The 27,567-nt window shown below is 44.0% G+C and overlaps 2 protein-coding genes across 2 annotated transcripts; both read right to left on the reverse strand.

Moving 5' to 3' along the window:
* Window positions 1–1,534: 1,534 nt before the first annotated feature.
* Window positions 1,535–8,134, reverse strand: LOC8024338. Its single transcript, XM_040223717.3, has 4 exons — window positions 8,092–8,134; window positions 6,034–6,161; window positions 2,885–3,067; window positions 1,535–1,987 (listed from the first exon to the last, which is right to left on the reverse strand). Exons 1-4 carry the CDS (start codon window positions 8,132–8,134, stop codon window positions 1,679–1,681), a joined length of 663 nt encoding a protein of 220 aa, XP_040079651.3. The 3' UTR covers window positions 1,535–1,678.
* Window positions 8,135–12,626: 4,492 nt separating this feature from the next.
* On the reverse strand, window positions 12,627–19,332 carry LOC120851134. Its single transcript, XM_040223708.3, has 4 exons — window positions 19,246–19,332; window positions 17,268–17,395; window positions 15,901–16,086; window positions 12,627–13,036 (listed from the first exon to the last, which is right to left on the reverse strand). The coding sequence occupies exons 1-4, from the start codon at window positions 19,286–19,288 to the stop codon at window positions 12,695–12,697; spliced, it is 699 nt and encodes a 232-aa protein (XP_040079642.3). The 5' UTR covers window positions 19,289–19,332; the 3' UTR covers window positions 12,627–12,694.
* Window positions 19,333–27,567: the final 8,235 nt, after the last annotated feature.

A 27,567-nucleotide genomic window follows, 5' to 3' on the forward strand; every position in this document is an offset into this window, starting at 1 on the left:
TCCCGCATGTTGTCCATTTAGCCTATTCAAACCGAGACATGAATCACCACTTTCAATGATTCTCGCGAGGTCCAGTTCATCAGGAGCTTGGCACTAAAATGAGTTGTCACTTGCCATATAAATCACCGTTCCTGCACAGTCCTTTATATTTGAACTTCTTGAGAAAAGTGTTGTTAGTCGTCGTTGACCCGAAGAACTCGCGGTAGGGAATAATCAAAACACCATGTTTATTTACAACTCTTCGTTTACTCAAAAAGCATCCGCCGAGCTCTCAGAGGGATTCACGACGAACATAACACACGACCACAACACGGTTGGGGAAGTAGTACTATTCAAATGTTTCGTTTTTCTGGATTATATTAAGTGTTGTGGATGTTGGGGTGTTTTTGAAAGTTATACTTATAGGTTAGTCTGACGTGCGTTGAGAGTCTTTATTTCTGTGTTTTTTTTCTTTGTTTGTTTTTTTCAGTTAGGCAGCGGATCATTTAATAATTTATCGCGGCCTTTCCTTCTAGTCCTGTAAAATGTGCTGTCTATTTTCAATAAGGCCGTCCCACGGATTGGCCTCCTCTTTGCTAAACTCACCTTGTTTCAAGGTAAGTACAGCATTGTCCTGTCGTGTTTGTTCTTCGCAGTCTGCGTTTTCTGATCTGTTTTCCCCATCATGTATCACTTTGTTTCATCACATCGGTTAGAACTTATGTGCCGCACCATACGCAGTGAATCGTTTGCAAAAACGAGAGGGACCGCATGGGCCGGCTAGGGGATCATCATCTATGTCGACGGCATCATTTTGACTTCATACTTGATACACGTTTATTCGTTGTTTTTTTTTTTTTTTTTTTTTCTTTCTTTACGTTAACTCTTTCTTCTAATCTACTAAAACATTAGCCATCCGCTGACAGGAGAGGCTGAGAGAAACCAATTCACACGCTGAGATCGTGTTCAACGATCACGCAAAGAGGACCAGGCACATGACAGTTTTCACACCCCGCACAGAGGTGGCGCTTATATTTGGTGCCTTGGTCAGGCCTACGGTGTCTGAGACACGTCCTCGAATGGTGTGTTTAGAGAACGTTCTGCCCATATATCAAAGCTGGTTTTGAAGTGGCAACAAATGACGTTACAAAAATAGCCGTGTCATGCGGTCGGTTGTCGCGATCCTGGCGGTTGCGGCTGCTAGACGTCCCGGCAGAAAGTACGAGCGAACACGAGTGTCGCTGTCGTCGCGGCGTCCCGACTCCCTGCTGCGGAAGCTTAAAGGCCGACAACAAGACTCGATATTCTGCAAGGTAGAAGATCCCCCTCCCCATGGGGGAGGGAAAAAAACAGTCAACGGTGGACAGGGTGCAATGGGGCAGAGGACGAAGCGGGAGAAATGTGGAAAGCGCGAACTGGTCGTCGGTCTTTAAGTCCGTGGACCTTCCAACTGGAGAGCGACTTGCAGCAGAAGAGTCATCTGCCACGTCCACCACTTCTGCCGCGACGCCACCAGGATCGCGGCCGGTGACGGCATGACACTTCTACGACGTCATCAGGCGGACATCGTGGGAGCGCTTTATAATACGTTGTAAACACATCAATCGGAGACGCGTTCCAGGTACCTAAAGCAGGGCCTGCGCATGCTGTTCGAGTGACCTATTACTTCACTCATTTAGGGAACAGCAATGGAGTCGGCTTATACATTAGGGAAAGGCGTTGCGGCAACGGCTCTGGTCAGTTGAAGCTTGTAGTCGGCGTAGAGGGCTTCTTGAAGCGTCTGCTTGACTTTCGCCTCGATGTGAGCCTTGAATTGCCTCTGGCGGTCGGTGTTGAGGTGAAGGTCGCTGTTGTAGAGGGTGGTGAAGTGAAGATGGGGCACCTCGAAGGTTCGTAGCAGGCTCTCTCGTCGCTGATTGCCTGTCGCCTCAAACCGAGCGACGGAATCAACAGTGAGAACGTTGACCCAGATTTCCTTCAGGGATGAGAGCAGATTGTCTCCTCTTGTCTGCGGAAAACAAAAAGGCAAAATTTGTTCAAGAACGTGAATTCGCTACCTACGGCCGCCGTCTCCTGAAGAAGGCTGCTTCTCCCCCAGTGCTGAGAGTCAATACTTTAAGACGGTTGCGATACTCTTCGCCACAAGCAGATCACATACAGGTAATTTAGTAAGAAGTAAAGTGCGAAACCGCCGACAGATGGGGCCAGTTCTTGACGTTAAACTGAAATAGCCTAACGAATAATATTTCATGCTGGTCTTTTGCACATCCAGTGTGTTTTACTAGAAAATAAAATAGCAAAATCATGCACTACACCGAAAAAGCCGGTGCCAAATCGGGATCAAAATAATCATCTGCTTATCTGAGACCAGTGTTCACGTCTTCGCTCTGATATGCTTTCATCTGCCGGGTGTTGCGCCACTCAGACATCTTTTTTGAGCAGACAGGCCACCGTTAATTTTTTGCTCTTGTAAGCTTGTTCTTTGAAATTTTGATAGACAAACTGTACCCCTTTCAGCCACATATGTACGAGCTCCTGGCTTGTTACGCTAATACACCAATTTGTGTGGTCCCTTCAAAACGCCAACGATCCTCTTGACTCGAGCCGTAGAATTGGACTTTATGAGCAATGCTATAGACGAATAGATGACTAGATGTCAAGAAGATATTTCACCCAGATATTTAGGCATCTAGAAGACGACTCCCCTATGTATTTTAAAAATATCCACCTAGATATCTTGAACAGGTCTCACGAGACGTCTTAAAATTTAATGTAATATGAGACGTCTTTCTTCGGAGATTCTTCGGAGAATCGCCTTCAGAGATATCCATGCGATTAAGTCGCTGAGGTCTGACTTCGAAAATTAGGCACGGCAGAAAGTGTGAATCAGCTCAGCTATACTTACGTATGCAGTGAATGTGGTGTTGATGCCATTGAGGTCCAGGGTGCAAGCTATCGTTGGGATGCCCTCCTTGACAGCTGGAACTTGACATTCTCCCATTCGCCTCACGCCGATGTCGAGGTTTCGAATCGCTCCCTCCGTAAGGTTAGCGTGGAGGTTGCGGTTCGTGGGAGCATTTTTGGCAACCTGCATTCAGACATGAACCACAAAATTCTATGTCAGGGTAGGCGGATCATTCCTTATCAACGAATAGCGCTTTAAGCCAGCTTGACGTCCCTTAGAAACTCCAGATTGGCAATTGTTCTGCACCAGATCGATATTAAAATATTCGGGACGCACCACTCACTCTGTTCCTTAATATGTCCGAAACTATCCCTTTGGACGGGGGTTAGTTCATTAGTTCAGGTGATCAAGCAACGATTGATAACTAGTGTTTCAACTGAAATGCGCTGAGGTGTACATTGGGACACATATACATATATATGTCAAACTTTGCAGTTTTCATGTTTGATACTTTATCAATAAAAAAATAAATAAATGCTTCTTGTGCTTCCCCCCCCCCCCCCCCCCCCCCCAAGCTGACAGGCTTTAAAAGGGGTGCGCCCCCATGAGGCAAAAGACAAAAACAAATTACTAGCAAGTAATAATCGGCAGCATTCTCGTCTTGAACTTCTCAACATTACCAGCAAAAAAGACCGCGTCAGAACAATCCAACCTTTCATACACAAGCTACATGCGTGTCAATGGAGGGAGAGATTCCATGTCAAAATGGTAAAAAAAAAAAAAAAAGGTTTGCGATCTATTTTGTTGTCGGGGGTCTTAGTGAAGGCGATTGTTTGGTATCAGGGGTGGGCAGCATTTCAAATACAAGTATTTGAAATACGTATTTCAAATACTTTGTATATTTTGTATTTGTATGTAATTACAAATTCGGTAATCTGTTTGAAGTGTGTATTTAAATACTAAAATGTGGGTATTCCAAATACAATTGTAATTAAATACAATTTTTTGGGCGAAAATACATCCCTCAAATTTATTTTCACTGTCCAGAGCAGGAAGAAAACTACGTTCTGCACCGAATGCAGTGTCTCTCAATCAAGCACAAGCGTTTAGTGACTTTGTGATTACGGTGCTAGTCCAGGGCAAGAATAGTGACGAAATCGACGTTCACAGGTAGACTGGCTAAATAAGTGCCTGTGATGCTTTCCAGCCTGATTTCCATCCATATTTCTGCCTGGAACAATCTAAATGTGCGGGTCGTCCAGATTTTCGTAACTGGTGCGAGTTCCAACAACAACAAAATTCTCTAGCTACTGCTGCGTGTCTTGGCCGTCTCGGTTCTTTGTTGGTCTATACCAGGGGTGGCCAAACCGCGGCTCGCGAGCCGCATGGGGCTCTTTGTTGGTCCAAGTGCGGCTTGCGGATTCCTCGTAAGGGGACACCCTCCCTCCCCATCCCCTCCCCTTCGCCCCTTTCGCGTTTCCCCTGGAAAAAAAAAAAGGATTTCAGAATAAAGCACACTGCAGCTCGCAGTTTGACAGCCTTTTACTCCCATATGTACAGTCGTACAGCCTTGTGACCCCATACGTACAGTCAGACTCTGAACGAAAGATGTTTGCCCCCCCCCCCCCCCCCCCCCCTTGCGGCTCTTAGGCCAGGCCAGCCTGGCCACCCCTGGTCTATACCAAAATGTAATCGAAAAAAAAAAAACTGCTTGAAGCTCTGTACTTTTTTCACCTATTACTTCCAAGCTGATTACATTTTTTCTGATTATATTTCTATTACGTTACTATCGCACACTAACTCCCGAGTGTGCGATGCAAAATTAAAATAAAATATTCAGAAACCCGTTCGAGGTGCCCTGAAGTCGCTGACGCAAATTTCGAGGAATGTATTTGGAAAAGTATTTGGAGGGAGACCAAATACATTTGGTTGTATTCTTATTTTTTACTTAAATGCTTTTTTAGAAATGTAATTAGATTTGTAATTAAATACATTTTTGACGAAGTATTTTGTATTTGTATTTCGATGCATATTTGCATGTATTTTGCCCATCCCTCTTCGGTATCATCGTTCACCGACCAACATTCATCAATAAATGCAATTACCGATTGGTGCAAACTGTGGGAAATGAATATTAATTTTAAAAAAACTGTCCACATCCCATTTACGAGACGGCGTGTTCCGTCCCTCAGTACTTATACCAATAATGACGAGCCACTCACTGTTGCCTACGAATACAAATATCTTGGTGTATTCCTAACCTCGACCCTAAGTTGGAATAAGCACATTGACTATCTCTAAAGCCTCGAGAATGCTTGGCTTTCTCGCTCGTAATTTTAAGCCTGTACCACGTTCCTTGAAAGAAAGACTTTATTTTTCGCATGTCCGCTCAATTTTAGAATATGCCTGCACTATATGGGATCCTCACACTGCTGTCCAGATAATCGAACTTGAAAAAATACAAAACAGGGCTGCCCGTTTTGTTTTAAACAATTACGACAGGCGACTTAGTATGACTCGTGCTAGACAGAGCCTAGGATGGAAGGAGTTAAGCTTTAGAAGGAAGAACCTTCGACTGAAATTTTTTAATAACATATTTCACTGTAGGACTGGGATAGATAGAAATGCCTACCTTCACCCGCCAGATTACATATCGCAACGAAAGGATCATGTGTATAAGGTCAAGGAATTCCGCTGTAAAGGTGACGTCTATATGAACTCTTTTTTTCCTAAAACAATACGGGATTGGAACGGTTTGCCAGCCTCGGTGGTCAACATTGTTCCTAACGATATGTTTTATTCAACACTAACCTCGTAGTGTCTAGTTAGTAGTTGAGTAACGTTCGTAGTATTTAGTAGACCGCATTTTTATTTTTTATGTAGCCTGCACTTTGTTGTGATACTGAAAGATTTATGGCTTGTGGATATTGCTCTTTTAACTTTTGTATAACTATTCGTGTTCTTCATTTCCAGCTTCCCCCCCCCCCCCCCCCCTTTACTGTAATGCCCCATGGCGCTGTAGGTATCTGAATAAAAAAAAATAAAAAAATAGAGAACGGCGATTTGCTCTCCCAGTGGCCTGTGAGAAAGATAAACACACGGGTATATAAGTTTTTTAAAGTGCAATTCCAGAATAATGGTTCTCTTACGTCGAAATTAAAAAACGGGATTCGGACGACTGGGAAGAGGTTGAGGGACGACCTGACGAGCGGCGGCAACTTCTCGGTCAGGACGGTGTCCACGAAGTTGTTTGCATCGTGCACCGTGGCAGAGTGGGCTGTACAAAAAACAGAGAAACAAAAGATGCACGAAAACACGACTTTTTTTATATTGTGAATGGTATTAAGGTTTGTATTGTTGTCGCAATGTACATTCTAAGAATCCTGGAGTGTCTAAGTCTTCGCAAAGCACACAAGACAGTCAATCGCTGTGCACTGCACTCCGAGGTCCCAGAAACGAGGGAGCTTGCGGAAGTAACTTTTCCAGGAGCTCTTTTAAGGGAAAGGGTGAAGGGGGGAAGCTTGGCATGTTCCCAGCCCCCGAGCCCCACTCTTCCCCAGTAAGCAAAGGACATTCATAAGTACTGAGACGACCATAACCTAACTTACTGGCGAGAAGAACGAACTATAGACGGCGCTACGTCCAGCTTGTTGTCCTCTGAGTTCGGTGTTTACCAGCACAAGGCAGGTGCACTGGATTTTTTACTTCATCGTTCTCAATTAACCGTAGAGCAAAAATTAAACAGTTTTCTTTTTTTGCGTTTAAATTTTGTTTTATTGATTGACCGCGAGCCCCAGTCGAACATTGACGCAACGTTCGGCTAGGTTCGGCAACATTCGACAATTAATCGGTGTTGTTGTTGTCCCGATCGGTGTAGTTTTCACTTTAGTTACTAGGGGCGCAACGGGTGGATCTCCTTCCCAATACTCTCTCGGGAGTTGTGTGCAGCAAAGGCAAAAGCATAGACGAGTGCACATGACTTTCAGGTTCGCTTTCCTTTCGCGAGCGCTCGTGAAAGGAAAGCAAATATGAAAGCCACGCGCTCGTGCCTTTGCTTCGGCCTCTGCTGCACGCTACTCATAAGATGGAGTATGCACATTTCCTTTGTTTAGAAAAATCACGCTCCACACATGCTAAATCGCAGTCCAGCCAGCGCTCCAATTGGGCAGGAAATTGAACTATAGGGGGCGCTTTATCGAGCTTGTTGTCCACACAGTGCGGTGTTTACTAACAGAGCAAAACAAAGACATTGAACTTCGACTAGCATGGTCTGGGCACGAGCGCTTCGCTTTGACCAGCGCTTTGGACGCACGAGGAACGGCCTTCGGATCGTCATCTTCAATTTCTCTGATCAACAACAAACGATAAAATTAGGTTTGTTGTCCACACAGCTGCAGCATGCCGCTAGTGGCGTGTCTGTTCGATCTCCCCCCCCCCCCCCCCCCCCCCCAAAGCCAGAAAGTGCGCGTGCATAACACACAAACACAGTAATGAACGCACCCTCGTACGCTTTTATGGAGAAGGGTATTGGTGACGTGATCGATAGGTATAGCGCCGTTGCGATCGGCATGCTACGATTGGCCGAATGCTGACTATGACGTCAGCAAAGGATTTCTCGTTGACGGAAAGAAGACTAATATAAAAACTTCAATTTTGACGGTGTTTGCTGCCTTACTTTCAGAGTGCACTGATTTCAAGCTCCCACCATGCCAATTACAAACACCATCGAACTTTTTGTTCGCAAGGTAATGACGTCAGGAGAGGTAAACTTAGGAGGGCGCCACCAAAACATCTCGCCGCCAACAGGTAAAACACTACATGGCCTGCGATTTGTGCTCATCGTAAAAGAGGTGGAAATGTTATACTTGCAAGGAACTGATTGCGAGCCTTAAAATTCAGTTCGAAGCAGGCAAATATTGTGAAAAGAAAAGCAACCTGTATTTTATTTATTTATATTTTTATACCATAAGACCCAGAGGGCTTTGAGGGAAAGTAAGGCTCTTCTTTATGTACATTACTATTCTCATTTTATTTGTATGGGCTTGAATTAGCACCACCCATCGTTAACTATAATACTCAATATACGGCCTCAAAATAAATAATCGTGGTCATCATAACTATTTCCGTGTGCATAATTAAGTAACAAGCGCGTTTTATGAACCACGGTGTATAAAAAACGAGACTTGAAAAATATAAAAAATACTCACCACACGCCACCAGAGCGATAGCTAATACTCCGTACCGCAACATGTATGGACTTAAGAACCTACTGAAAAAAAAAAAACAGTGTAAACACTTGTCTCGAGAATATCGACTTACACCTTATCATCTGAATTATATTCCCATAAATAAGGGAGTTTAGTCATACCTGTACGTTCTATTTTCGGTTATCATTCAATGAACACTTTAGCGTACTTTCCTGGCTACTGTCCGCGGACTATACATATGCAAAAGCATAAATGTTAGCTTAAATGCGGACTATTCAAGGATTGTTTTTCTAGATCGTTCACTGTGACAAGAAGTGAAGGATTTTATGTATAACGGAGTATGTTAATGTTGATTTAGGTATGATGCAAGCTTCTCTGTGAGCTAATACAGCGGGCATTCGTCAAGGTGTGCTGTGCATGATAATTGTTAAGTTCGAACTAGGCACTAAGTGCGGACTATGCACGCTGTGTTGACTATGCACCGGGTGTGGACAGTCTAAGCAAAACATTTTATTTTTTACACCCAAACACGCCCCTGCGGACTATTCACCGGGTGCGGACCCGGAAAATGCAGTACTTATAAAGAGGTTTAATGCTACCTAACATCGCCGAAAATGCCAAAAAATTAGAAGAAATAAATATTAAATTTAGTTCGGCAATATCAATCATTATAGGGCAAGCCAACATCCTATCTGCTTAGAAAGAATAGAGAAAAAAGTGCGCGTTATTTACCAAATATCTTCCACCAAAACTTAATTTGTTCTCATTTTGGTTTACAAGTGCGAACGTATATATATACCATCTTGAAAATGTCGGTTTCATAATTGTGCTTGTGATTGTGAGATAAACGTGAACATATTAAGCCACACACTTCGTTTCTTAAGCTGTTATTAATTAAAACAAGATTTTTTTTTAATTTTTGGTGCTGTAAATTAACATTTCACTCCGCGACCATTGCAGGCATCCCCCCAAGATGCGTGTCGCTGCCGTGTCACTTTCTGCAAGTCCGTAAGATGTGCGATAAGCTGACCGAGTTTCAGAACTTGCGAAACTTTTCATATGTATTTTTTTTACTTCAAATTTGTTTTAAACCAGTTTCCTCTGCTTTTTCTGCGATGTTGCGAAAACACGTCCTTTTAAGCCGACCTCGTTTGCCTACAGCACTTTTTTTTTAAGCCCCTCACAAACATTTTGTTTAACAGAGCTCTGCTTGTCACAACTCAATCTTTCAGAAGAGTATCACATATCGTGCATACTAGCGGAATCGAGTCCCGAATTGGCGATGAAGGTTTTTTTTTCAGCTATGAGAATATATCCTGTGTCGACAATATTCTAAAAATCATACAGCTAATCTTTATCCTCGGGCATTTGTAAAACAAACAGAGCTCTGTGATATGGCTCATATACATTGCTCGAAAAGCAGTAACTGTTCTTTTTTTCCAGCACAACTTGATGTGGCCGCTATTAGAAGCAATTGGAAGGATATCGATATTCACAAAATAATTCGATATGATTTTTTCACAAACTGTTATAACGCAATTTTGTTTCGCACGGCGAACAGTTGAGGGCTACAACGGAACGAACTCAAAACAGTCATTATTCTGTTATTTGCCAAAAAAAAAAAAAAAAAAAACTTTAAAGTTTTGCAAATACTCACAAGCCATACTCTTAGCCTCGGTCAAAAACTTAGTGTGTAGCGCAGAAAGGTGACATTCGTTTAACTTTTTTTATGTTTTTCAGTGTGGACGTTGGAACAAATACCCCGTTTCACCAAAGCAACATTGACCAAACACTTCAACAGATTTAAAGTATGCCTTGCAACTATTCATGGCCTTCGACCTCATTGGCTGGCCACTAAAGGGCACGAACATGAACGAGCGGTGCTTAGATTTCCAAAAGGACGATTTCGTATCCTCGGGGAAAAAAAGTGAAAGCCGTTTACAACTTCCTGTAACGCCGAATTGGAGCGCAGCTCTTGAGGAGGAGGAGTGGAGGGTATATTCCTCCTCCTCCCTCGTGATCATGCCTGCTAGTCCTCCTCCCCTCCTGCTCCCCCTCCCTCTCCTTTACCACCTCCTCGTCCTTCAAGCTCCTCCCCTCCCCTCGCCTCCGCCTCCTCGTCTCTCCTCCCCCCCTCCTCCACCTTCGTACTGCTTTCCTCCTTGCCGCTCAAGCCGGACAATGAGGGGAGGAGGAGGAGAAGGAGGGGGAGGAGGAGGAGGGGGAGGAGGAAGGGGAGAGGAGGAGGGGAGGAGGAGGGGAGGAGGAGGGGGAGAAGGAGAGGGAGGAGGAGGAGAGGGAGGGGCGCGGTTACGCCGACGCCGACGCCGACGCCGACGGCGACGGCGACGCCGACGGCGACGCCGACGCCAACGGCGACGCCGCTCAGGCTGGAAACGGGCCCCTAAGAGCTGCGCTCTAAAAAATAATAGTCGCAAAAGACGACCTTGACCATTAACCAATATTTACATTGACGACCATCAAGCACCTACAATAAAACAATACATCTTTGTTCTCGATGTTATAATTTGAAGCCCTAATAAAACTGAGGTGTTTATTTTTCGGAAACGTGCGTAACCTTAAAAAAAAAAAAAAGTGTAATCGCCGGTATTCGGATGAGAGCGTTAACGTAAAATAGAGAAGATTCAGAATGCTTACCGCAGGGATGGACTAGCTTCGACTTCTTCTGTTCGACTGAAGCACAGGAAGACAGAAAATACGAGACAAGAGCGAGATTTTTTTTTTTCTCTCTTTTTTTCCGGGGGCATTTGAAGATAACTCTGCTAGCTTGGTGGCTCTATGCCCAATCCGGTTCTGTTCCTGTACCTTATCACTCTCTTGGCAGAGGAGTTAAGGGGCAAAACCCGAAATATGAGCTTGGTGTGCGTTCGGAACTATTTCAAAACTCGAAACGTGAGGCGTTTTTTTTGTTGTTTTTTTATGTGTGTGTTGTTTTTAGATATTCTTGGAAAAATTCGTTACTCCGTGCACGCCTTTCGCCGTTTGTTGCATGCCCACTGACGGAACTTAGCCCTGGGAAGTATAGAGGTCTTCAAAAGGCTTCTTACCTGAAGACTTAGGAATCTGTGTGAACAATTTCGTAGTGTCAAGTGTCATCCCCAAAAAATTAAGACACCTGTTAGAAACGGGCATAAGGTTTATTGATTATGCAGCGTTCTATGCACACTTATGTAACGGCTATAAAGAAAAAAAAAACAGCGAACAACATTTGTGACTTATGTAAAGACAAATGACAAGAGAATTTCATTGGAAAGGCGTAGCGTGCATTCAATATTCTATATAAATTTTTGAGGCCCTTTTTTCTGGCGCAACCTTAATTTATTCGTCCTGTGCATAATATAAAACCCCATATTTTAACCACGCACGTTTTTTTTTTTTTTTGTCTATAATAAAAGCACGATCAGACACACCGACATGCCCTTTATCAGTGGCATTCAGAAAAAGAACTTGAAGCGATGTTTTGTCGCATTTTTTAAAGTAGAAAAAAGACACGCGTGGTTGTAATGTTGGGTTTTCTGTGATGCTTAGAATCTGTATATTGAGTTTGCGTCATAAAAAAAAAAAAAAGAAAAAGACGATCTCGAAATCCATTGATTGCCCCTTTAAGGTGCTTTTTTTTATCATTGCGATTTGTTCTTCTTGTGTTCTTATTCGCTAATCTTGCAATATCATTGGTTGCGAAGCTCTTATAGAATTCTCAAAAGAGATTACGTCCTGCGTTTCCAAAGGTTTTAGTAACCATACCAGACGTCTTCGGTCCTCATGATTCCTTGTTCCGGCGTTAAAACCGGAGTGATGGCATCGTTCCTTGGTGCTAACCGTGTACCTTCTGACTCGCATACTCCGTGACATCGGAACCTGCAGTCTGAAGCGGGTCTCGTACCTCGATACGGATAAATACCAGACCTCCGCCAGTTATTTTTTTATAGACCTCATAGACTCATAGAGCAACGAGCGGCTCTGACGTAACGCCGCTGTGGTGGCGCTGCCGTCGTCATGGCGCATGTCATGACGACAACCAGACTCTGACGATGCGTTTTTCACACACACTGAGCAGACTAACTTTTGAAGCGTGGCTGCTTGCACACGTGTATAGTAAAATTGTGAGGTGAGGCAGTTTGGGAAGGAGGACCCTAAGTAGAGGTATTATATTGTACTCTTCTTTGTTCTATTGGTGCAGTGGATAGCGCTGCGTGAGAAACGTTTTTTCTGAGGTCTTGTTGAGTACAACACACAAACACGGAACACAGTCAACAAGATATCGTTTCTCCGCATGGTCCCAAGTCTCTCGGTTTAATTTCTTAAGTTTATATATTCATTAGTTCCTTCGTGCTCTCATATATTTTTTTAATAACTCCCGGAAGCCTCGAAGTGGCAGCCGACGTTTCCTAGAGAGACTTAGCTTGTGAAGCTTCTTTCTTTTTTAAATTCTGACCGCAGCCCACACTACGCTCCGACAGGTTGTCCTTAGGGAAGCTTCAACTGACACCTACCAGACTAAGTTCTTTCTCAAATTCTTGTAACCCACTCCGATCACCTTCCTGCTCTATTCGAACTTGTACATCTTTCTATCGTTCGCTTATTAGCCCTTAATAGATTCCTTGACCGAATCGTGCGACGCGTGGGGAAACGGCACAGAAGACACCGCCCTGGCCAGCACACGACGGTAGTTGTCGTAGAAGAAGTCCAGGAGGCGGATCCTCACGATCTCCTCGAAGTACCGCGTGAATTCCCGCTGACGTCGCTGGTTCAACTTGAGGTTGTCGTCGTTGGTGACCTGGAGCTTGAGGTTGTCGATCTGGAAGGTCTGGAGGCTACCGTTGCGTCCGGGCTCGGCGACGGCCTCGAACTGTCCCGTGGTGTCGACCACGACGGCGCGGACCCAGATGGTCTTCTGCGTGGCGAGGAGGTTGTCTCCCTTCGTCTGGGAAGAGTCAGAAGCACCGATTATAGAAAGCTAGCTCCCACTCTGCTTCACGTCAATTCCGACCGCAGCCCACACTACGCTCTGACAGAACCAATCAGCAGCATGAAAAGTGCATCGTCATGAAGCTCGTCGCCTTCGTGCGTTCGCGAGCGCAAGTTCGTCTGCTTCTTCTGCAGGGTGACGTCAGAACGCCAAGCTCTGATTGGCTCTGTATGGAAGGATAGTGGGTAGACCTTAATGCTAGTTGCCTTGACGTCTACACACTATCCTTCAATCAGAGTCAATCATAGCTCGGCGTTCTGACGTCACCACGACCCCTGCAATAGAAGCAGACGAACTTGCGCTCCGCATAACAAACTAAACCGATCACGCACGACGTGACTCTGAGCTTTTCTTTCTGCGCGTGATTTGTTTAGTCGGTGGTAGCAGACCCCACAAAGACAACGAGCGCCATGACGATGCACTTTTGGCACTGTTTGGTTGGCTCCATCGGATTGTCCAGCACTGTGTTGCGGTCGCACTTAATGTGATATTGAAAAAAAACTGTGAACTTTAATGAATGTCAGGACAGGACCGAACGTATGAGGACCAAGCGGAATGTGTGGACGAAAGACGGATTGCTCTCGGTGCAGTTTAGAATTTTTTGTATTTTTTTTTTTTAGAAAGCGTTTTTTTGTATGATGCTGAAAAGCGCGAGTTCGTATACACATTTCCAGCGCTTATCACCCCGGACGAAAAATGCTGAGTCACTAAGCTGAGGTCGCATGCGCGGTGCCTGATACGACACACAACAGAGCGACAGCGCGCGCTCAGAATGTTTCGCAGCCCAGCAGACAAAGATGACAGAGCACAAAAGGCGATTGTTGGGATGACCTCTAGCAGTGGTCTCAAACGCGTGTCGTCGATTTCTTAATTTCCTCCAAGTGTTGTTTCGTTTTCAGTTATCTTACCACCAGTATCTTATGTTAATCACCCGTACGACGATCTTACTAGGCTATACGAGCTCGGGTCTCTTGCTCGGATGTATAAACTTTTTCTGTAGCGGGAGTTAGTGTCAAAGCTTATTAGTTTGAGCTTCTAACCTTCGCTACTGCATGTCGTAAGTTAAAATGACGAATAGGCGGCCAGAAAATAAGGCTCAAATGCGAGCCTTAAATTATTTTTCTCCTATAAAAATCACCAGAATAACAAAAACTTTCCCTTAGAGAGTATTTTTTTTTTATGAGGTTGAGCATAACTAATTTTCAAGTTAGTCGAACAGCATGGCATGTCCTCTTGTTAAAAAAAAAAAAAAAAAAAAACGAACACGTTCTCGCAGTGACGCCCTTTTACTTTTTCTTGCTCCATCAGGTATTTATCCAAAGTATAGTCACGTAAACTATTCAAAGCTACTAAAGATGTCTCTGGCAAAATGGCTAGTTTAACAGAAGCATAAAGTACGAAGTCAATATTTTAGGATTTCTGGTAAACAAATCTGCTCCAGAACTACCCCCCCCCCCCCCCCCCCCCTCGCCCCTTGCGTTGGAGCTTAATCTTTCGGGAGTCTGAAATTTTGGCCTTAAGTAAAACTCGGAACTCTAATCTGGACATTTGGCGAAGAAGTCGGCGAGGAATTCGGCGGCCGTGATTGGCCGGCGTCGCACTTGACCTTGACACCGGCCAATCACAGGGATCGAATTCCTCGCCACCTTTTTCGCCAAGTGTCCACACTACAGCCCCAGCACCCTACATATAAGGACAAGGCGAAGGATGTGGATGAAACTAGTGCTAGTTCTAAATAGTACTGCTTCATAAAGTTTTTAGAATGTGTTCAGTTTACACTCTAATCAATCTGGGGCGTCTACTTTACCCGTAAAGTACTTGGCTGAACCAATCGCTGCAATCTACGAATGAAGCTCGGCGAGTGACAAGGCCGGCCGAAATTACATGTCTTGACCAGTGCTGGGCAGTATCGCGATACAAATATATCGCGAGAGTATCTTAGCAATAGTTTTTAACATCCGTATCTCTATATCGAGATACACGTGAAAAAATAAATGTCCTTGTATCTCAGCAGTGAAATACATGTACCATGTATCAATAGTGTTGCAATACTCTGCCAAGTTGAGGTATCTCGGTACATTTGCTGCAGAAAAAAATATTGGCTTTCTACGGTAAACTGAACGCCTCCTTTTGGCGATAATATTTTTAGCGGCATTCTGGGTGGTAGTTGTGAATAGATGAAGAGTCTGAGTTAAGGGGAAGTGCATGAACTGACACTCAGAGAGGAACACAAGCCCTGTCGATTGCACTTGCCACGAACTGCACCCTTTCCACCCTCCACCATTCGGAGAACATTTATTTCGGTATGTATTTGTTTCTGTATACCGGAATACTGTTTAGCCGTTTTCGCGGAAATATATCAGTATAATAAAAAAAATATATGTCTCTGTTATTTACCCAAAAAATGCATGTGTCGCAGCATTTGCATTCCTGAATACGTTTTGGGGTATCTCTGACCAGCCCTGGTTTCGACCTAAAAAAATTTAAAAAAAAAGTCTGCATTGTGGCAGACAATTCTTTCCCTGTAGTAAATTAAACCTTTTTTAAAAGACAACACGTCAACATTAAAGAAAATTTAGGAACTTGATAATATTTTGCCTGAATTTCCTGGCACTAGAGGCACAACAAGAACACAAAACACTCGCAATTGCATAGTCGGGCGTTGAGTTTATCAACGTTGTAAGCTGGACGAGTCGGTGATCGCGAAAACTATTAAAAACAGCGCACAAAAAGACTCGTCTTATTGTCCTATTGTGCGCCATTTTTCATTACTTTGGACGATAGAACTATACTCCGCAATAAAGCGTTCCACTCCTCACCATGGTTGTGTAGTTGGCGGTCATTCCGGCGAAATCTAGGGTGCACTTGATGCTCGTCTTTCCGTCCCTGAGCACCGGAGCCTGACAATCGCCGAGACGCTTCACCGAGTCGTGGAAGCCTCTGTATTCGCCGTGGGACACGTCCACTTGAAGGGCCCGGTTGGTGAGGATGTTGGTGCTGGGTATCTGTTGTCCATGTAGAATGAAGACAAAGAATAGACCCTCTTCTAAAGTCCATCAGGCAACACTGATGATCGCCATTCTAGGTGGCGGAAGCTACCGCCCGTTACAAAGGGCATAGCCAATATCATCCATCCATTGGGCACAAAGCACGTGATTAGATCAGAGTACTCGCCGAACGCCGACACAGCCCGCGTGTACAATATATGCTCGGAGATAGGTCGATCAAGCAATTGCGGAAAGGCTATGGCGCGTACTTTTGAAACGGGTATATTATCTCTTGATTTTATTTATTCTAATTTGTTTAAAAAGAAATCCGTGAAAGTTACACTGATTCGGTATGTGCAAGTGAGTTACATGGCCAGGGGAACATAACGTAGCGGGGCTCATTGCCACCATCAGTCGGATAATTAACTGAAATCTGATGGTTCACTTTTTCCTTGGTTAATAAACGTACAGTTGAAATTGGAAACTTGCTCAGCGTCACCGAAAAAAAGAAAACCACTAAATAGGTACGTTCTGGAAAGATTTGGGGCGCGTGGGATGCGCGGGGTGAAGTTGCCACTCGTGCGCGCTCACAGGCTCACAGGCGGACGGTCCGAAATCGGGAATGAAAAGCACGTGGTAGTGTCGTCATTCGCGTTTTCGAAAAGTCAGTCGTGCGCCTGTCGCACCTTAGCCCAGGTGGTTTCTTATGACGTTCGGCGAGTCTCTAATTAAAACTCTACGTTTATTTTCACTAATTCAAGATTCTTAACATATTTTAGTTAATTATTTAACTTATCGTGACGATTATACCATATATATTTTGTTCCCCTGGCCCAATACCTAAGTTGCGCAAAGCGCATACTGTAGCTTTCACATTGTTGTTGTTGTTGATGATTTTTTTTACACAATGTACGTTAAGAATAGTTCCCTATCTGTGCAAGACCCTAGAGCCTATAAATAAGTCACACTTCAGAATAACGCTAGTTCAGCTATCTGTGTACTTCAAATCCTGGTCGCCGTGTCATCAGAAAGTTTATTTCAAACTGCAGAAAACGGTCTTCCGTCGTCCAGAAATGATAATAGCGACCCATGCATGCATTTTATACGCAAATAATAAAGCGTTGGGTAGAGCTACGGGAAGGAACACCAAATACCCCCTGAAAGGTTTTTGCCGTTTTAGGTTGGCAAGTTCGACGTACCTCGAAATAGGACGGGAGCGTGGTCGCGAATGGGTACAGGCTTTGGTAGTCTTCGATCAAGGCCGGCACTTTCTCCCCGAGCACGGTGTCCAGGAAGTGGTTGGCATCGCTGACACTGGAGGCCGACACTGAACATGAAGGGAAACAAGGCTCAGAGTGTATGTCTGCAGCCTTGGTACTTGAGAAACGTGCAGTTTTCGTTTGGGCGCCCATTGGTCTACTTACTAAGCCAGAGGAGTGTGACAGCACGATAGCATAAAGAAGCGTGGTTAACTTAATTAAAGAACGCGAGAAAACTTCGTGAAATAACAAGCTGTTCTGGTTATAAAATTGGGAAATCTGGGAGCGCAGAGATACTAAAGACTGAACTTCTAATATCAAGTCCTTTTCCCGATTCGCTTCCTGGTGAATTGGGGAAATAATTAATTAATTAATTAATTAAATGTAAAAAAAAATTACACAAATACGGGAAGATGCCCTAGAAGCACACTGAAATACGTCAAATATCAAATCTTCTCAAGAATCCCGCGCCATGCTATACTTTAGTGATATTTGATTTCAACACTTCCTGACTTGCGTTTTTGAAGGATTTGTTTGAAATGAGGCAACTTTCTACGCAGATTTTTTTTTCCGACTGTTTCTATAAGGTTACACAGTAAAAGAAACAAAGTATTCCTGAGTTCACATTCCAGCATGGCACACAAATTTTATTTTTACGTAACCCCCCCCCCCCTCCCCTTTCCCGGCCCCCATTTTATTTTTAATATTTTTTGCCAGGCGATTTATTATAGCCGTCCGAAGACTATTCAATGAATATTTTGCTACAGCGTCACGTACATCTTTAATAAGCCAACATACGCAACTGCTCAAAACCGGAACCTAAACTGGACTGCGGAGGAAGAAGAAATATAAGGAGAAATTTACCAAAAATCAAATGGCTATGCTACCTTTTTTTTTTTTTTTTTTTTAATTAACGTATTTGCAGCTTTCTAGAAGTCACGAAAAATGGGTATAATATTTTTGTGTATTTTTAGTAGTGAATGTGTGCCTTCGATGACCCACGACTTTGATTATCTTTGGTGGTTGTGTCTAAACCATAGAAAATGGCACGTGACCACAGAGAAGAGAGTGAGCGCGACTCATACCGGCCAGTTCTCGATCGGCGATTTTCGGGAGGAAAGAAAACGAATTTTGAGCTGCGAATTGTGTTCTCGGTAGTCAGGCTCTCATATGTCATTTACAAATAAAATCCTTGGCCATTATATATACCTAAAGCCCGTTTTATGTTGTAAAAGTAGCGCAAGGTGCGTCGGTGCAAGAGTAAAGATTAAAACAGCGCAAGGACACGGACAAGAACAAGAAGGTAGACAAACAAGGCGCTGTTTGTCTACCTTCTTGTTCTTGTCCGTGTCCTTGCGCTGTTTTAATCTTTAATCATGAAATACCAACTAGCCCAAACTTCTACTTTAATCAACTTCGGTGCAAGAGGCACGTGCAACGTGCACCCCTTGGGAACATTATGGCGGCACAGCGCAGCACTGAGCTAGATTTCAGACCCATTGTTCTTCCCAGAGCATTTCCAATAGCCATGAATGGGAGCCCCTTTTCCCAGGATTGGGGAGCTTTATGTATACCCTGTCAGTGTCCTTTAAAGCATATTTTCGGTCTCGTCATAGGAGCTTCCCCCGTAGGTCATAATGATTGGTACTTTAAGTGCTCTGACGGAACGTAGAAGCACGGGCATTCTTAGAGCGTATTGCACTATGTAAATGAACAAAACAAAAATAAAAACACGGACAAGAGAAAGGTAGTTGTGAACAGCACACGATTTAAGGATTTTCGCGACCGATAAATTCAGGTAACTAGTTCCTGTTATTTCTTGACAACCCTAACCGTTTTTCGTTTATCTATTGCACTTCGTAATTTTTTTTTTCCAATGACGTCTGAATATTAAAGAAAAGCAATTGTAAAACTTTACCGTAGGCGACAACTGCCAGGAAGAAGCAGCTTGTGTGCAGCATCGTTGTGGATAGATTTCTGGAACAGAAACGACATTAAAATTTTCACTACTAATAATAATCATGACTTCCTGAGCATATATAATTAACCCTTATTTGCATTTGTATAAAAAAAATAATCCGAAAGATGAATATTACCTTCAACAAATCACCAGGCACATGCATGTTCTCCTTTCGCTCTTTCTGATTACCGAATCATGGTTGACCCTCCCGATGCCGAACGTTACAGTCATGATGAGGGAACTACGGCAGTTCAATGACATGAAAGTTATTACGCTTTACTAGCCATCATTTATCATGCCATTCACGTTACGTCACAACCTTTAGTCGTAATAATTATTTACAAGGCTTAAAATTGAATCAAAAAGCTGATGAACAAATGCTGAAGTTCATCTTCAAACAAATGTCAAATGTTACACATTGCTACCGATGTTTTTCTGCAAAATAATCACAGTATGAGCGAAGGCGGCAGCCTGTAAACAACGTCCAACATTTACTTAACTTTTTAAGGCAGTTTTGTTTGTTGTCGGAAATACGCAATGCTTATACTTTTTCGAAAAACAAAATCTAAAAGACTTCTTACCCTCCGGCAAGTTTGATCGAACTCAACTGAAGCTAGCTTCATAGTGCATATAAAATAAGATTCAGGGAACCTCAAAAAAAAAAAAAGGAAATCACCTTTGCCTTCTGAATTATGTAAAAAATGGTTCACGGATTTGCGACTGCTTACTACACTTTCAGAAATGGGGGGCGTAGTACTTACACCCCTTGTCTCATATGTAACACCCCAAAATCTACAATTTGACGTTCAGTCCATTCAGGTTGAACTGCCGACACCAACTTTACGAGCGGCTTGATAGCTATGTGATATTACTTACTAAACAGAATGTACGTATCGAAAATCTACAAAAAGAAAAAAAGAAGAAAAAACACGGAGGTTCTGCAGCAGGGCCAAGAAAGCCTTGAGCGTTTGCCTGTCTTAAATGTGTACCTCGGCTATTTTAGTATGTTGTTACTCGACTATCAAGCCGCTCGTGAAAGTTGGTATCGTCGTTTCGACGTCAGTGGACTAAACATTGAATTGTAGTTTTGGGGGTGTTATATATGGGGCCAAGGGGTGTAAGTACTACACCCCCTATTTCTGAGAGTGTACCATGTGGCACGAGATAACACACTGTTGCCATCAATCGGGTAGTCATAAAACACTTCAGATTTTTATATATATTCGCTTTATTTGGCTTAAAAACACTGTTATAAAGGGGCATGTACCATAGATGGTACGTACATCAGTCAGTGAGTTATCTCGTCGTAAGAGGTTTTAAGGCACACGGTCGTAAGCAAACGAAAATTTCAATCAATCAATCAAAGTTTATTCAGACAACCGTCGAGGAATGCAGTTTCTGGGGGGGCCGCCACAAAAGGCATCGGCATGCCTGACAAGCCGACAGCCTTCCCCCCCCCCCCCCCCCCCCCCCCCCCCCCCCGACCCTTCAGACCATCCAACATGCAAAACATAAATGAAAGTCTCAAAGGACGAAAGCTACTTGATCATGAAAGATCAAACATAAAATCTCATAAGCAATAAAAAACACTGTACACAAAGACAAAACCAAGGAACCAAAACCAGATTGTCCCCCACGTTGGACAAACAACGACGCACATCAATTGTTAGTGCCTGCACAAACACGGCAAACAAAGCGGACACACAACAACGAATAGCCAGCCAGCCATCTCTACGAAGAGATTTCTTTAAGTCTGTAGAGGCTCTGAGTTTCTATCCCGATGTATGGATTGACGGATGCGCACGGCTAACCAACGGTTGGTTACCGGCGTTTCTAAACAGAAAAGGGGGGGGGGGGGGGGGGGGGGGGGGGTCAGCGTATTAGATGTTCGAGAACCCCCCCCCCCCCTTTTTTTTTTCCCCCGCCCTAAAATTTGCGACAGGAGGAACTCCAGAGAAAGGGGGGGGGGGGGGGGGGAGAGGATTTTTAGACACCCCCCCCCCCCCCCCCCCCCGATCCACCTAAATGTTTCAACGGCCGGTGAGGTAGCCACCTTGTGGATGATAGAAACTCGTCTCCTGTACGCGCTTCAAGGAGCGTACTTGCAAAATCAAGGACATAAATGCGAGCCTGAAGCGCAATTCTGCGTTTTCCACCCGAGTACATTCTATCCATTCCACAGGCATCCTCATACTAGTCTGGTTTCCGATCTTGAAATGAGGAAGCAGAAACTGTACTTTCCGTGATGAGTGATTACAACAAAAAAAAAATGAGAGAACTGAACTCTAGATAATGCCCTTTCAAAATGCTTACAGATCCCGTCACTCTTGAATGACCTTAAATCACATCATATATGTACTCATTTTTTCACTCTCTCGTGTAGCCAGAAGCCTTTTCACCAATGAAATATCTCATCGATTCTGATTATCAAAAGACAGATTAAATTATTTTATTTCTGCCAGTCTAGATACAGCCTCCCCAATGGACAACGAACCACTTTTGAAGAGAAGCTATGAAATCTATATGCGGAGCTGTAAACATAGATCCATCCAACCAGTCGAGTTTCCCTTAACGCAATCATGAATACCCTTAAGCCGGGGTCACACTGCTCCTACCATCATGCAAAAGACAGTCTCCAAACACGGGTCACCGCAATATCCCTGATTTGAATGCCCCGTGCCCAAATTTTCCCCTTGAACTCATTGCCATGCGGCATTCAAAGCACGGATGACTCGCGTTCGAATCCATATGCAGCCTGCCTTTTGTATGATGTACAAGCAGTGTAACCCCGGCTTCACATAGTTGAATGATACCGAGTGTAGAAGCCCATAAACACGCTGTAAGTCAAAACCGACGTAGGGGAGCAAAGTTCGCGTAGCCCCGAAAACACCATTTGAGTGAGTCATCGACCTCTTGATGGCGTGCGCGACCCAGTGTGTCGCTCTGGTCGGCTCTTTACGATTGGCCAAGCGGTCGCAAGGACGTCTTTCGTAGGATTAATTACGCTCTCGTCGACAGAATTATGAGTAATGTCATGTCCCCAACCATGCCTCCACGTGCTTTTTCCCCGCAGTACTGAACTTTTGGCTCGCTACTGTCGATAACCACCCGGGGTCATCGCTCGTGACATCGATGCGAGGTAACATCCTGGTCGCAACGTCACAGACAACAGCCAAAAAAAAAAAAAATTAAAGACGTTTACATTTCTCTGTAATGCGAAACTAAAGCACAGCTCTCGAGGAGGAAGACAGGGTATGCCCCTCCTCCTTCTCTCTTCCTGCCGCTGAATTTGTTCATGGGTAAAGTGACACGAAGTTGTCACGCCATTTTAACCGCTAAATTTAGCGGAAACTAAATCGGGGTTGAGGTCACGTGACGTCAATTTCCCCGTTGAACTTAGCGGGGAAACTTAACCCGTCACGTGACGTCAAATTTTTCGCTAAATTTAGCGAGAATATTTCTCCGCTCACTTTAGCGGGGAAATGTCCCATAATGCAACGCGCGCAGTTACGCCGACGCTAACACCACTCAACCCGGAAGCGGGCGCCTAAGAGCTGCTCTCTAAAAAGGAACGCCACCGAACAATATCATCGCAATTTCTATGTCTATTGCTTGCCACAGAGTAGCGCTCCTATACAGCGTGAACATGGCATGAGGGTGGGAAGACTCGTGGCATACAAACCAACCGAAAATGGGGAGAGCGAAATAACTTCGGTGCAACTTAATCTGTCACAACGGACTTCTGTAGTTAACGACAGCATGAGAACGGCAGGGCGTTTCGTTCGGACGTCCGGCCCTACAGCACGCATCTGTTGCCTTCCGTGGTGCTTCGGCTTAGCGTGCACGCTCCAGGCTTACGAGACGCCGAAGCGCTATCGAAGGTGGGAAGCTCGCGCTGGAGGCGCGACAACTGAACCTCTTCCCTGTCGTTCTGATTTTGTCAGTGACTATAGCGGGTGCCGTGGCTGTGAAACGTGGCTGTGATTTCATGAGCAGTGGAACGATGTAGACGAATTCGGTTCCTAACTGGCACTCCTGAAATGAAGCTATAGCGGGGTACAAGTCTTTAACCCGTCCTTTACCAGAATAGGCTGACGCCTTATGGGATCCTCATTCACAGTCGTGCGTAAACCAGTTGGAGGGAGTTCAAAAAAAAAAAAAAAAAATCTTTTAGGATCATTTATTAATCATGTGGCAAATGATCGTATGTTTCACCGTTGTATGCATGGGTCGGGACTGCCTGAGCTGTCAAGTAAATTAAAATTCTTACACTGCACAATACACAACAAAACTTGTTTAGAGTTTGATACTTATCTTCGTGACACCGGATAGAAGCACGAGAAACTGATTCCCGAGTTTCGTTGTAAACAAAGTTTTGAAATATTCTTTTTTTGTTTCCTGCGTATCGTTTGCGTGTGGAATGAGGCGCCCCGCGGCGTGAAGGGTATTTTCTCTTGCTACATTTTCAAGTACAATAATTGATCAACTATTCTTTCTTCAGAACGAACTCCAAAGACAAAACTTCTTACTCGTTTTGCTGAATGGCTATGTCTATTTATTTGCTTCGCTGACTTTTCCTTGTTGTTCTGCGTACGCCATACCTTGACCTTCAAAGGCTGGCCGTAGAATCTCCCAACAAATAAACATTAAAAAAAAATTTGTCGCTCGAGTTGAAAAAAAGCAAGCGTGACGAAGCACACTCACCGTTTGATCTTCTTCCCGGGGGACGCCGAGTTTAACTGGAGCTGCGAAATAAACTCGTACAGAGGCGCGGCCAAAGAAGTCCTTCTCTCTCTGGGAGATGCGAAATCAACTAAGTGTACTTTACTTGCGGCGCGTGGCCAAGAAACCCGTTTTTGAACGGCATCGGCTGTTCTCGAGACTGACGGCGTTACGCGACCTTGGACGGCGACGATTGCAGTCGTTGCACGCGCAATGGGACGCACAAACAGGCAAGCACGCATTCATAGATGCTTACTCGCACGAGCAGGCGCGAACACACACACACACTCGCTAACAGACGCGTGCGCTCACACGCACGCACACACGAGCATTGGGTGTCAAGTCATGCTCGGGCAAAGCTGGTTTCGGCAGTCGCCGACCTTGATTTGCCAAGGATCATGCGACGCAAGAGATACCGACGGCATTGAATATTTGTCTCGTGGGTCATTTTTCCTCCTCTCAGTCCTCCTCAAGCCCCGAAAGAGATTGACCAATCAACCACCTCCTTCTCATCACTTGACCCTTCGCTCTGAGTCTGGGTATCAACAAGATAGAGGTGCTTAGAGCGATAAACTGGCAGCTGAAAGTGACCTTCCACCGGACGCCGCCTTGTTGCACATTTTTTACCACTAGACAAGTGACCTTATAGTTTTGCGTTTAGACTCTAACAAAATACCGCGCAGAAATAATTGCTTATTGATCGCTATTAAAACTACTGACGAGATAAGTTATATGTTTCGTTTGTTTTAAGTCTGAAATGTGCTTTTTACGACGAAATCTGAACCGCCTGAACTCGGGCAGCTTCGCAATGGCTCCGCTAGATGCCCTCAACCGCGGTGCTGTGTTTCGGGTTTTTATCCGGGATAGACACTGATCTATGCGGCTATGTGGTATTGAAGAATAATTTATCATGCTTTTTTACAGTGATCGCAATACAAATCTCAGCTCATTTTTGCGTGAATGCCTCGGGATTTGGTGGAGTCACGTGTCTGGATGCAACCTGAGAACAATCTTTTAGCTCCACCCACAAGCGCATTGCGCCCATCTGAAGTGCCTCCGCCGTCGAGAAAGTAGTTCGCTAGCAACGTTGCTTTTTCTTCCTCCAGGAAACGTGTCTTAAACTACTACAATATTTATTTAATTCATTCAGGACATTTAAATAAGTTAGAATACGTTTTTGTCAACGAAATAGCTGTTTAGTAAAGAAAGAAAGTCATGTCCAATGTACCGTCTTCCCAATTCATTTTCTGTCCAAGATACTGTCTAACATACCGTCTAACATACCTCTCAGCAGTGCTAAGCCTCGCGCCCGCTTCGAAATTTTCGTTGGCGATAGCGTCGCTGGATTCTCACGTTGTCGCGCAAAAACTGCTGCAAACGCAAGCCGATACCATTAAGATTTCGTGGCGTAACCTCGGGCACGTAAAACACGGTGCAAAAAAGCAGAATAATTGTCATGAGAAACTAGCGTCGCGTTGCTAAGGCCAGCAGCCATGTTGAGCTTTTTTTTTTTCTTTTTTCAAAAGGATCGCGATTGGTCCACGGATACGTGACGTCATGAAAACGATTGGCTGGCGTTTCTCGGCGTAGGATTACATTTTCCTCTGAGAGGCATTTCCGGTTTTTTCTTAGCTTGCAACCGACTATAGTCAAAATTGTACAACATGGCGGCAGCCAAGTGTGGGTCGTTTTTGCCTGGTGAACGAGATACCAGCTTAGAGATCGTTTTATCGTGGGTATCGCCATTTTTAGAGCAAGAGAGAAAAGGAAAGAGCGGTACCGGCGCTTTCCCCCTTGCTGGGGCGTTAGAAAGAGTGAAAGTCCCGAATGAGAGGCTTCGCCGGTGTTGGGTGTCTGCATTGCCCGAACTTCGTTCGCACGTTCTTTGTTTTAAACTCCCAAACAAATTAGAGCCACTGGCTTCGATTATAGGGTGCACGAATAACGACAGAAAGCGTCGAATACTGCCTGAGGACCTATGTAGCTTGCACGTAATCCTTGAGTGCGGCTGTTTCCACATAACCCCGTTTTCTGCTTCAACCGACGATTATGAAGTGTTGTGTGCCGAGACAAGGGATATAATTTTTGCGGTGTGCTATCGGCCACCAGATGGTGCTTTGAATGTTTTTCTTTCATTCCTAGAAAATATGTTGGCCTGTGCAAGTTACCGCAGACAAAACGTCATAATAGGTGGTGATTTTAATATCGATATGAATTCTGATAGCGCGAGGAAAAAAGATTTTGAGAGGGTGTTCCTTTCGAATGGGTGTACGAATGCTATTGAGTCATTTACAAGGATTACTGAAACGACGCAAACAACTCTTGATCTTTTCTTAACAAGCTATGATCCATCGTGTATGATTAGTGGAGTTCTGAGTTGTCCAATTAGTGACCATATGCCTGTTTGTTTGTCAGTTCGAACAACCCCCCTCGAAAAGGAAAAATCTAATACTAACGTAACATTCCAGCTTATTAACGAAAAGACCTTAAGCGAGTTTCAGAAAGAGCTTAAGGATACGTGCTGGGACGAAGTTTTTCAACAAGGAGATGCCAATATAGCTTATAATATTTTCCTCGGCATATTTGTTGCAGCATATAAGAAGCACTTTATCAATAAGGAGCGCAAATTCAATAAGAAATTTCGGAAACCTTGGTTAACAAAAGAGCTCTTACGGAAAATTAAGAAGCGGGAGAGGCTTTATCTAACATTTATTAAGAAAAGGATCCCTTCAGACTTGGAAACGTTTAAGGTCTATCGTAATAAACTAACTAAAGAGTTAAGGAATGCCAAGGAAGCTTACTACATAAACCTCTTTTCTAGCTGTGCAGGGGACACAGATAAGCTATGGAGCAAGCTAAGTGTAGTCATGAAACGAAAACAGAATGTTGAAACAATAGAAAGAATTTCTCTCAATGGACGCGTACTGACAGGAGTTGAACTAGTGAATGCGTTTAACCATTATTTTGTCCATAGAGAACCTGAACTGTGTTCAAATGAGTCTTGTAGTTACTCCCTGTCCGGAAACGAAAGCAGTATTTTTTTACATGCAACCGACAGTGTAGAGGTATGTTCAACCTTTCTTGGACTCAAGAACTCTTGCAGCCGTGATGCTGACGGTATTCAGATAAGACCTGTCAAGTACGTAATTAATGAAATCGTCCATGTCTTGGTTCATATATACAACTTATGTATTTCCACAGGAACCTTTCCAGACAAAATGAAAGTTGCCAAAGTTACAGCACTATATAAAAAAGGTGATAGGTTAGACATAAAGAACTATCGCCCAATTTCTATCCTTCCAATTTTCTCGAAATGCTTAGAAAAAGTTATTTTAAATCAAATATCGTCATTTTGTGCAAAATATCAGCTAATAACTAAAGCTCAGTATGGATTCCAAAAAAATAAGTCTGTGGAGCTGGCTCTTCTTGAGCAAAAAGAATATATTTTACAAAACTTCGAGCAGAAGCTTCTGACTTTGGGCATTTTTGTTGATTTTACCCAGGCCTTTGATCATATCGATCACAATATTCTAGTTAAAAAGCTTGAGCGGTATGGCA

Source organism: Ixodes scapularis, unplaced genomic scaffold (genome assembly GCF_016920785.2).
Source record: "Ixodes scapularis isolate PalLabHiFi unplaced genomic scaffold, ASM1692078v2 PGA_scaffold8__174_contigs__length_109621045, whole genome shotgun sequence".
Classification (NCBI taxonomy): domain Eukaryota; kingdom Metazoa; phylum Arthropoda; class Arachnida; order Ixodida; family Ixodidae; genus Ixodes; species Ixodes scapularis.